This window comes from Nyctibius grandis, chromosome 10, assembly GCF_013368605.1.
Source record: "Nyctibius grandis isolate bNycGra1 chromosome 10, bNycGra1.pri, whole genome shotgun sequence".
In the NCBI taxonomy this organism is placed as follows: Eukaryota; Metazoa; Chordata; class Aves; order Nyctibiiformes; family Nyctibiidae; genus Nyctibius; species Nyctibius grandis.
In genome coordinates, this window is record NC_090667.1 from 14,441,449 (window position 1) to 14,453,795 (window position 12,347).

At 44.8% G+C, this 12,347-nt stretch overlaps 1 protein-coding gene across 2 annotated transcripts in view; it reads right to left on the reverse strand.

The window, feature by feature from the left end:
* Nucleotides 1-11,546, reverse strand: part of DCX (doublecortin) — a 68,815-nt gene extending 57,269 nt beyond the window's left edge. Inside the window, exons 1-2 of one of the 2 annotated variants that reach the window (XM_068409205.1) lie at nt 11,180-11,546; nt 1,525-1,865 (exon numbers count right to left, since the gene is read on the reverse strand). In XM_068409205.1, the coding sequence (XP_068265306.1) occupies nt 1,525-1,865; nt 11,180-11,543 (705 nt within the window). In that variant the 5' untranslated portion in view covers nt 11,544-11,546. The remainder of the gene's footprint in view (nt 1-1,524; nt 1,866-11,179) is intronic. The other variant, XM_068409204.1, reaches the window with a different exon arrangement.
* Between the last annotated feature and the right edge of the window lie 801 nt (nt 11,547-12,347).

A 12,347-nucleotide genomic window follows, 5' to 3' on the forward strand; every position in this document is an offset into this window, starting at 1 on the left:
GGCATTTTACAGGTTCAGATTAAGATCCTCATTCACAACTATGAAAGCAAAAGGACTCTGTGTGTCAGCATGAGTAGGCAACTGCTTTCAGGCCAGATCCATCTATTAAACCCTTTGTAAAGCTGCTGTGATTCAAAACGCATGGTCCTGTGCCCATGGACGATTTCCTCGGTGAGGACGGATCATTTGACTCTCTCCTTCCTCTTCCCCCAGCCACTTTCAAGGTTTCCAGTACGTCACTGCTTATATACAGCACGCTACTATATCTATGGACAGTCTAGCTGGAAAGTCACCCACTCATATATAAACTATACATCTTATGAAGAAAAAGTGCTGGGTTGAGACAAGTGGAAAGAAAAGCTTTGACAGGCAGATGAGATTTTTGTATATCTGAAGCTAGAAGTAGCCACTAACTAATGTGCAGGATACAGAGGTTACGACAAAGCAAGAATACCAGACAGGTTAGAGCGACGTGCTACTTTCACCTCCCAGGCACTGCACCCAGACTGTGAAGGACACTTTGTGAGTCTATGTTTGGGATTGGAAGGATGAACATTGTCATATATAAAGTCTGCATGTTAGTGGAACGCATTGCCTTGGGTTGGCATGGTATTTCAAGAGCCAGTATTTGAATAATTTTCTCCAGAGATAGGAAAGAGAGTTAATTTAAAGCAACAGCATCAGTCCCTAGAATAGCCAGCATCCAACCCCCACCTCAAGAGCTGTGCTGCCTCACTCCAGAATCTGGAGTAAGAAAAATAGTGACAAAAATAAGACCATCCCTCAGTTACAGAAGACATAGAACTGTTAAATCAAGCTCAGAATTTTCCTTGGAGAATCTAGCTCTTCCCAGTCCCCAAAGTTATCCTCCACATTCCTTTCAAGTTTTTCATAGATACAGCAATACGAAATGGCTTATTGCTGTGTAGCTGCTAACAAGAGACAGATGTTTCTTTCAGTTCCAGGAAAATGTAGACATGAAGTACATTATGGTGACCCACTAAATACTTTTCACCCAAATCCCTTTCTGCATGATACCTCTTCATGCATTTAGTCAAGAAAATGCAACAGAGTTCCATGCTTTTCCAGCTAATTACTGAGACAGACAGAAGAGCATGCTTGGATCAATTACTTTATCTTAGCAAGCAAGGAAAGTCAAGGAACACATTTTCATTTAGTGAATCCAAAGCTCAAGAGTTCTTGCAATTACCTCAGAGCCAAATCCACTGGTGGCTGTGAGCCGAACTCCCCATGTTATTTATTTAGCTCGTCCGGAAGACACGCACCGCACGCTGGCGTGCAGGACGGAGCATCTGTCTCAGTCAGACGGTTGGCTACATTCTTTACTTGATATTAATATCAGTGAAAATTTAGTAACTTAACCACTGGCATGAGAAATCTGACTTCTAAGAGAACAGATGGCAGTGATCATCTCAGGTTAATTTTAAGCTTCAAAAAACATTGAGTCAGCAAAGCCTCAAGATAAGAGGAAGAAAAAGACTTAACATCTGTAAAATCTCCTACCTGTTTCCCATCCAAGGTGTACAGCTTTTTCACCACTCCCGTCTCCAGTTTTATAGCTTCGGTGATATCAGTGAGAACTTGCTCAAACGAATGGGCAGTCTTCTTGTTCAAGAGCACACGGACTGCCTTCCGGGGCTTCACCCCACTGCGGATGATTGTTACCAGCTTGGGACGCACAAAATCTTTGTTCTCCTTTGCCTGGGCACTGTTGCTGCTGGCCAGAGACTGAGGTGCTTTCTGGTTGGCAGATGTCTTCACGTTAACAGACCAGTTGGGATTGACGTTCTTGGTGTATTCCACCTTCTTGAAGAAGTTGTCAGATGAGCAGACATAACTCTCCCCTTTTGAAAGAAATGAACACCAGTTTAATTCTACTGTTATTACCATAAGACTGCTGAAAAACAGACACTATGCATTTTCCCCATTAATCGTGGTTTTCATTAGCACTTCCATAACAGCTTGTTATTAAAACATTTTGCCTTATTTTAATTTTATATTTATGCTTATTTAAAATACAACTAGTATTTCCCCAAAGCAAGCCATAGCTTGCATCAGCAAATACATACTATCACTCAGTCACATAAACCAGGAGTTAAAAAAGGTTGAGATTTATAAAGATATTTAGGTACTTGAAGATGCAACTAAGCTGTCTAAAAGCTCCTAAACACCAAATTAATTTAATCATCTAAATTATTTTGTAAATTTGCCAGCTTCCTCTCCGTCTTTACAGACCTAGCTACTACTTCAGGCTGTCATCCCCTGCCAAGAGGATATCAACATTCATCCACAAAGTACCTTTTGTGTCGTGCCTGAAAAACAATGAAAATCTGGTACAGAATAGTCTCTACCAAAAGCAGCTTTGATAAGTCTAGCAGGCATAACAAATATACTTCATTATAGTGTCAGTGGTTTATTAGAGGACAGACCTAGTGGCAGCTGACATAAAACACTACACCAAATACCACTGCTTGCTTTTATATGGCTGGTACCAACCAAAAATATATTAAATCCAAATTTAGACGTGGTAGAGAAGGGTTACATAGTCCAGTTAGTAACTCACAAAAAAGCCCTTCCCTATCCCATCCAAGCTTAGTTTTTTGTCTGTAATTTACAGGATCCTATCTAAGGTTTTAAGAGTACCTTAAAGGATTTGTAGGATCTTCTTTTGCACCTGAAATCTGATGGATGCTAGAAGAGTTATTACTAGATTGAGACTGTAAAACAGTATCCCTAAAGGAACGTAGCTGTCTAGTCTGAAATGACTCAGGCTGTTGAGCCCTTGAGGATGCACTGAAAAAAAAGTCATTGCTAGACGAAAAAGCTTTTGTCTCACCATTAGATAAAATTTTAATAGGAACTGAAGGCATAACATGGGTACCTGTAGGATCTTATGGAGTTTCTTTCAGTATTTTATTGGGCTGATCTTACAGAATTAAGTTCTTCTAATATTACGATAACCCCTGGGTGGCAGAGACTTTGTAAGCATGCTCAACAGAACCGTAGCACTATCCTTTGAGAAAAGGGGTTTCTATGTTTAAATGCAATACTAGGAATAAGTGATTTGAAGACTATTCTCACCTCTGCCCCAGGCCTCCCTGTGGAAACTCCTGACATCACCTGCACCTCTGCTTCCCTACCTGAAAAACAGAAGTGGCAGTATCTGCCACTGAAGTGTTGCAAGGCTTGACTTCCATCATTGTTTACATAATACTTTGGGACAGAAGATGCCACAATAAAAGAAAGTATATATTTGTGCTGTGTTCTATAAACATGTGAGGTGGTATAGCATATTTTCCATTAATAAGTTCCATGTTTTAAAGTAAGCAGAAGAGATTGCTGGTCTGTTTGGTAGACTACTATTGCTCTTAGTTCCAGCTGAATCGTTTGAAATTCTTCACTGCCCACCATAGCTGTCTAGTGTATTTACAACAGCCAATGCTGAAGGCAATAGTGGCATGAAGGCAATACTCTTCTCCTAGGCTTTGTTTTCACAAGCGTGGTATTAGGTAGTTGTGCATATATGTATACACTGGCCTTTCACGGTATGCTCATAGTCACAATGGAAAATGTAATCTGCCCTTTCTCACTTTGTTTCATTTAACCAAAACCTTAGCAAATATTTTATTGAATTCTAAAACCGGACAGAACTTTGCTTGGAGTCACACTGCAGAATAGCAGTTCAGAATAGCAGCTCTTCTCAGCATCTTTTCTGCAGTTATAGCAGTATAGCTCCAGGGAAGAGGAGCTTTTCTTTCCTTCTTCCCTGACCTAAAGACGTAACCTGAAGCTTTTAACTTAACCATCACTTCAGCTGATGTCTTCCCGAACTCAGCTTATGGCCTTCAAATAATAGCAAAATTATCATTCAAGTTCCTGAGTGAGGCACATCCCTTTTACCATTTGCCAGCCAGGAACAGGTGCTATTTCACTTCCCACAGCTGAGTTCTACCCAAACCTTACCATGAGGTGGTAGCAGGATTGGGCAAGCATGGGCTGAAGACCTGTAAACTTTCCAGCTTCGAGCATGTGTACTGCAGCCAGAAGATCACAAAAGAGAGAAATCTTATGGGGAATAGTGCTACCATAGAAAGACGAGTGGTTTCTTGGTTTCTCTGCTACATCTGTCTATGCTAAGCCTATAATGAGAAGCCAAGGTGTACAACTGTGCCAGTCAAAGAAACACAACTGATGGACACAGCATGGTTGCAGAAGACGTGCACAGCATAACAGAAGGAAAGGGGAGGAAGTGGATATGAGATTTTTGTCAAAAGCAAAAGAAACAGTTCCAAGAAGTATACTGCTTCCCAGCCCTAAGCATAAAAATCTGTGCACAAATATTTTCAGGAACACGCCTTTGGACAGCGTGCAGCTGTGTACACGTGCAGAAATCCAACTATCAGCCATGAAAAGGTATGATGAACAGCCATGTCATTACTTCCAAACAAAACCCCAAATGGCAGCCCCAAAGAGACACACTCATGCATTGGGAGTGGGAAGCTTTTGTAAGAGTGAGAAGCACCATGCTGACAAGAGCCCATCTGCTGCTGAACACCACACAGTGGTGGCAAGGACAGCACTGTTTTAGTGCAGTGCCAGGTCAGTGCAAGACGCCCTTTCTGCGCTGCAAAGCCAAAGCCCTGCAGGATGATGCACGCTTGTCATCATGCCAGTGTGCTCCAGAGGTGTCACAATTTCTATTGTGCCACCAAAGCAGCCAATGCATTTATTTATTCCTTCTGTCCTGCCCTTAGCAATAGCTGGACTGCCTGTAGACCTTTGTCCTTAAGTCACCATCAGCATATTTGCCATCTGAAGCCATGGCTTGTATCACACTGAATTACTCTGGCTACAAGCGCATTACACATTACTGTGCTACCAATTTGATAGAAGCACAAGGCGATTATTCAGCTCCTAAAGAAGGGATGATCTCAGCAAAGATAAAGTTTGCCTTAGGGAAGGTTTCTTAGACAAACTCTAAGCTCAAGATGAGCGCTAATCCTTCAACCCTCTTACAGCAGCTCCTTGTGACAATACTAAAAATGACAGGCTGCGCTTTCAGAAAAAGTTATCCTTTCTCAGCATGCACCAGCAAGTTTTCAAGTACAATGCACTGCCTGCAGAAGTCTTGCAAGAAAAAAAATCGGGAAAGCTGGATTGAAGCCATTTTGAAAGTGAAATTGATAACAGTTATTCCAAAAACAGTCTCTGTGGCTGCAGTCAATTCGTTTGGTTGTTAGCTCTGTTGTTGCAAAGTTGAGATTGTGCTACTGTGCCCAGCTTCCATGGTTCACAGGATTTACTGTGACTTCCATAGGAATTAAGTGGACTTAACACCTTGCAGAGTTCATTACAATGGGGTTAAAGTAGGCCTTTAGTTTCAAATACATGAACTTCCTGCTACTTTGTGTATTAAAAAGGATCTTCCTCTGCCTCAAGACCAACTCCACCATTGCAAAATGAACCCTGGAAGAGCTTCCTTCCTTTGGCTTTTCCACAGGGAGCCCTCCCATGACAGAGAAGCACCTCTTGTTCTGATGAAGAAGTGAAAGAAATGCACAATTACGAAATCGCCTTCAAAACCACACGATGCCCATAAATAATTTATGGGACCACACCAGTCCTAGTGTAACAGCTAGGATGAACAAGCCAATAAAACAGAATCACAAGGATAAGTTTTGTTATACAGGCTGTAATTAGCCAAGCTGTCAGGACAAGAGCCATAGAAAACAATGCCACAGGTTACCAGGACTTCAGGATTGGACTACATGACTCTCAGTTTTCCAGGCAAACTGGAACACACAGACATTGGGTGGGGATTTCAATACACTTCCTAAATCCCTCAGTCCCAGCACACACCAGCCTCTGTATAGCTCCAGGGTGGAGCCCCTCCTATGATTACTTTAAACACTCCTGGACAAGATTTTGGAAAAGATTCCGGAAAAGATTCCCCAGGGTATGACAGGATACAAAAAACTTGGAAACACTTTCTGGAATATCTCACACAGCCCAAGAACATTTGCAGTGAAACCCCACCGAGCAAAACAAAATCCTGTTCAGCTTTTTCTAGTGTTTAATCTGAGGCAAGAACAAATTTCAGACAAGTAGCCCATCACAGCACAAGGGCATAAATTCACCCTCAGATGGGCCCTCTGACCACAACACAGGCTGTGCCCTGCCTAACAGCCTGAGCATACCAGGAACTCAGAAGGGAGGAAGTCTAAAGCTTCAACTAAATGTTGAGTCTCTCAAATTCTAGTTTTAATCTATGTCTTCATTTCTGCCTTTACTAACCATGTCTAATCCATGCTATATTTGTATTTGATGGGTTTATTTCCACATGTATTTCTGACCTTGACCATACACAGCAAAGGACGCTTAATTCACATGAAATCAGCCACTGACTAGAAGCAGGTCCAAAGTCCACTTTATAATAAAAAACCTGAAAGATGCAAGTACCTCCAAACCACTGACCAGAGCCTGAAAAAGGTTCAGGAAGAGAATAAAAGCACTTAAACAAGAAAGCTCAAAGCTCCAGCTTCCATCTTTGTCTCATCTATGGACTTTGGACAAACAAGTCAGACTGCTTTTCTGCATCTCGGTTCCTCAGCAGCAATAACACCTTCTTCCACCTTGACATGTTCAGACCATAATCTCCCTGGGCAGAAGCCCTCTCTCTTCTTACACATTTAAATAGCACCTTGCACAGTAGGATGCCCCATTTGGTCAGCATCTCTAAATACAATGTGACAAATGTCTAATCTTTAGAAGCTGGGAATTTGGCTTCTGGGGAAGTGTCAGTCCCTCACTCCAGTGGAAACAAACCACATTCTCCACTAGCACTGAGGTTAACTCAGAGCTGCAATGGCTTCAGCAGCCAGGAGTCTGCCTTGTGCTGTCCCAAGTTGCACCTCACTGTCCCTTTCATTATGTCAAGAAACTGCTCGTGGAGCCACGAGGGAAAGCAGCAAAATTATGGAGTGGACTAAAAAATTCTTTTGTCCCACAAAAAGCACATTTGTGGGACAATGAGGCCAGCAAGCTGCAGCTTGGAACACGTGGCCAAGAATAGCATTTCTTAAGCCATCTTTGCTGCTGAAGTCAATGCACAACATCAGCTTCCACCTTTACCCAGCCCTCCATTCAAAGAAAGAGAGCAACCAGAGCTGAGGCAGGGAGACTTTGCTATCTCATCACAATGGGTCTGCAAGAACATAGAGGCTCAAAATGAACCAAGGAACAAGCCACCCTGTCCAGATGTCAAAGGCAACTACATTTTAGTAGAAACTTGGATGGCGATGTCAGCTGCTCTACTATCAGCTTGAGCAAGGCTGGAAAAGATGCCATGTGATTTTTTTAGTACCTTTCATATTCCAGTTTTCTCCCAGCACAAGGCACGGAATTAACTGTTACAACAGTGGCTCACCAATAATGTATAAAGGCAGCTTCATATATCGACTTCCTAAAGCCTTGGTCACTAGAACCAACTATAGTATGAAAAGAGAATGAAGATCCCGTGGTGCTCTTTTCCAAAAGATTCACTTATTGATTAGAACAGTCATGATAGATAGCAGCACTTGGGCCCAAAATCCACTCCTGACTCAGCCAAGAGAATATGCAAGTAGGAGATGCTGTCAGTAATTTACCTGTCGTCAGGATCAGCTCTAACAGCGCACTAACAGGATGCTGTACTGCATTAAACCAACATATATATTAAGGAGGAATACAGTCCAAATCAATTGCAGCATGTGCATTATTTACAAATAGATTAAAACTGAATGCCGAAAATAGGAAGTCAAGATTAAGACAATGACTACAGTGATGGAAGATGGCCCTTATGAGTGAAAGGAGGGAGAAAAAATGATTGGACAGGTAGATTTTGAGAGAAAGTCATTGGGAGATGTAGACAGCTCTCTGGTACAGGACACAGTACGGAAAAAGCAGCTAGTGACAGGTGAGGAAGAACTCAGCAGGCAGCAAAAAGCTGTCACCTATGTGACAGAGTCCTGGTGGGCTTCCAAAATGTGAGGCATTAGAGGTTCAGCACACAGGAAAGGACCAAGAGGCACATCCCAGCTGGCAGCTAGGAGGGGATGTAATCAAAGAGTAAGAGAGACTTTGCTTGTTCCATCTTGGACAGACTGGGAAGTAAAACATTCATCCAGCACCTTATGAGAATCTTCCCTGAATGCCAGGGAAGAAAAGACTACCAACTCTGGGTCTGGAGACCAAAAGAGTTCTTTCCAAGTTCCATTTAATTGGTAGCACACCAAGTGGTTTTTGCTCACCTGAAATGTCTGTCTCAAGGATGTTCAAACTACTGAGGTGAACCTCTCTGGTGGCTTCTTTCCCTAGGTTCTACTTGTTTATTGGAAATTACAGTAATAAATTAGTCACATTATAGCAACTAGAACTGGTTTAGTTACCTTCTGTCTCCAATCAGAAAGCTAATTTATGTGGCAAACATACACTGTGTATGTACTGTTCTTGTATGTCACAGAGCAATCACTTTGAAGTCCTGTTTCTCCATGCAGGTACCTTGTACAGTTATACAAACACCCAAGCTAATAGCATAGTTTACCACAAGGTTGGTCAACCATGGTATTATAAATAAAAAGTAATGTCTTCCCAGATTGCTTTTCTACAACAGATGTGTAGGTCATCCCTAGAAATATGGGAATATTATCATTAAACTGTCAATAACAACATGCAGATCTACTTCCGCATTCTCCAACACTGGATTCCTTTGTTTTCACTCTGCTCAGAGCGTATTTCCTAGCTGATGCTCTGCTGAGGACACAGCACACAAACAATCCTATTTTTGCTCTACTGCCACTTCTTCAGTGCTGCTTCCAGATACCATTTTGGCAGAACAAAGCCAGAACCTGAATACCAGCATCTCCTGCCTGTACCTTAACCAGTAAAAAATATTTTCAAGAGCTAGCTATCTTCTTACCTGCAGCAAAACCCAGTGTAAAGCAGGATTAACAACTAAAGGCTTCTTAACTTCACTGACAAAAAGCAGAAAGAGTCAAAAAGGAAAAGAACTGTATTTTCTAATAACTGTAGAGTTATTCCTGAAGATTTACATAAAACCGAGGACAAGCAAGACTGAGAGCTGTTATTAGAGAAAGGCTGTGGCCATATTAAGAGATCAGAATGAAACATGGCAGAATCTCTAAAATTACGGGAGGCCACACCTCCATTTGACAGCTGTAACTGTGCTGAGAATAACTCCACTGGGACTGCATCACCTCTCTGAAAGGCAGCAATTTCTTCCCAGGAAAACTCCTCTATGGAAACCCATATTTATTCTGTGTGCTTGTCCCCACAAAGTATTTTGGGGAAATGAGTATCCCACTTGGCAGATAAGGAATTCTAGGGAGAGATGCTTTAGTCAAGGTCACTCAATGACTCACTGCTGAGGCTGCCCCTGCAGTTCAGTGCCTCACACACTCACATCCATTGTCTTTCATTAAAGGCAGAAGCTTTGTGGATTTTCTGTAGTCACCAAATCAGACAGGTCACCTGCTTGGAGGAAACATCAAGGAGCAGAGAAGAACAACTCCCCTCTTGCAATAGAGTATCAGGGATATACCAGATCCAAACAAAGAATGGAGTATCTGAATTGCTCAGGGAAGAGGAAAACGGGGTGGCTGTGGGTGTCCTCTGTGCACCCCACTTAGGCTGCGCTGCCAGCAGAGCTTGCCCACAGCCATGCCTTGGGCAAGGAGGCAGGACTGGCCACGTAGCAGTTGCATCCTGGGGGTCCTCCTGACACTCCCCAAGAAAGGCAGCGCCCATGGCGGCAGCCCACTGCCGCAGAGGGAGCTCCCCGGCACAGACAGGGCTGGCAGCTGAGCTCCACAGGAGCAAGCCTGCCCCCAGGCCACCCCCTCCGGACAGAAGGATCGATTTTTGACTCATCCTTCATCCCACAGTCCAAGTGACACTCGGAGGAACAGGCACACTGACATCTTCTCTGGATACAGGAATACTCTCAGACCTGCCCCGAGCATCCCCTGCACACAGACCTGCCACACAGGGGATGCCTTCCCACACTGCCGCACAGACCTGCCACAGCAACGCACCCCACCGCACACAGGCCCTGCAGAAACACTCCCCAAATACAGCCCCTTACACACACCCCCCATCTGAACATCTCAGTACATCTCCCTTCCATACAGACCCCGCATGAACCATATTCAGATGCAGCACCAACTCCCAACACCCCCTCCACACACATCGCTATGCAAGAACCCCCCCAGCACTCCCCCTTACACACAGCCCAAAACACCTCCACACACTCCCTGAGCACAAACCCTGTGCATGAACCCCCTCAAGGAATCCCAACATCTCTGCAATTAACCCTCCTTACACCTTCCTACACACACACACATATAAACACCCAAATTTCACCAAGTGCAACCCCCCCAAAACATCCTTCCCCATACACACACCTTGTTCATTAACTTCCCCCTCTAAACACACTGCGTGAACTCCCAACACACCCCTCCACACATTCCCCAAACACCGTAAAAACCCCTAACACCTCACCTTCCACACATCCACCATCCACACACTGCGTGTACCCCCAACACTCCACACACACTCAATCCCTGCACAGCCCTGACCACACCCCTATACACCTGCATTGTGCATGAACCCCTCAAGACACCCCCATACACCAAGTGCATAAATCCCTCCCACCCCCATTACACACACACTACATGAATCCCCCCAGCACTCCTCGCTTTTCCATTCATACCCATCCACCCCAGTGGGAAACCCACATCACTCCTCAGCCACCCCCTGCACCCATCTGGGCCCCCCGCCCCAGCCTGGACCGATGTGGGGACACCCTCAGACAGCCCCTCAAGCGATGGTCACAGCCATGTCTAGCCAAGAGTAAGACACACCCCTCTGGCTCCACATCTGCACCCGAGCAAGCATGCTGGGGGACACTGGGGGCTGTGAGCCCCTGCACTGCCACCCTCTCCAGCACCTCTCTGGAGGGGAAGGTGAGGAGGCAGGTTCAGCACAGAGGGGCAGAAGCATCCCTGTGCCCCGAGGAAATGTGACCTTAACGGCAGACCCAAGTGGTGCAGCCCCCTTCCTACCCCGCCTCCTCACTGCACCAGACAGCGATGCTAATTACCTTCCTCCAGCTCATCCATGCTCCCAATCTTCCGCGACCCATCGATGGTGTAAATGTAACGGACTCCCTGAGGCAGATTAATGTTGTCAGACAGGGACCGGGTCAGGTCAGCCAGGAGAGCATCAAAACTTCGGAAGCGGTCAGAGGACACGGCATATACAATCCCCTTGAAGTAGCGGTCCCCGTTGCGATAGAAACGCACCTTCTTGGCTTTCTTCTCGTTACTCAGTGCCTGTAAGGTCCTGGTTCTGTAGAAGCTACAGTGAGCACTGTGAGTGGGGCTGGGCAGCCCGTTCATACGTGAGCCTCGCATGTTTCTGGACGCCTTGTCTCTTTCGTCAAAGTGTCCAAAATCAAGTTCCATAGTTTGGTGAACCCTAAAGATTTGAAGCTGAGCAGGAAGGAGGTGGGGAGAGAAGGGGTGCAAAGGGACAGGTTAGAGCCAAGCAGAGCCACAATCCAGAGAGAAAAACTACACTAATACAGGAGCTGTGTCTGGAGCAAGGCAGATGTATTTGGGAAGCGCCCCCTCCCCTGACCCAGATTTGTATCGATCCTGGGGACTGAGGGTAGGAGGGGTCCTCGCATTTTGAATGGGATCCAACTACCAGGGGCAGGGAACACGTTTCTAGAGAGCTGTCTGCTCCTGCACCTGGGAGTTATCAAAGTGCAGTAAATTGGGACTTGGGGCCAAAAGGATACACGGCAATCACAGCTCAGCCCCAAAGCACTCATCCAAACACCAGTTGGCAATGAATTAAACCTCTGAGCCCTGTGAGGTTTCCTTTGGCAACAGAAAACAAGGAGATCCCAGTAAGTCAGCCCTTCAATCTGTCGAATCACGGAAGGAACCAGAGCATCTGAATGTTTAACATTAGAATAAACTGGCATTTATGAAAGAATGGTCACAGGGGAATAAGCAGTTTCTTTGTGACAGCCTGTTCAATAAGGGTTAGCAATGAGATCCAGCCCACCCTTCCCCCTATCCGCAGCCCCCTCCTAGCCCATCAATCAATTCCCAGGACCAGCCTACATCTCTAAGAAGAAATGACTGGAAAGAAAAATCTGTCATTGAAATGAGGCTTCGATAAGCTCTTTTCAGCCTGAGTCCCCTCTGAATCGCATTTCTGCTCCCATTTAATGAGGAGGAGAAAATAAAGGGGTTATT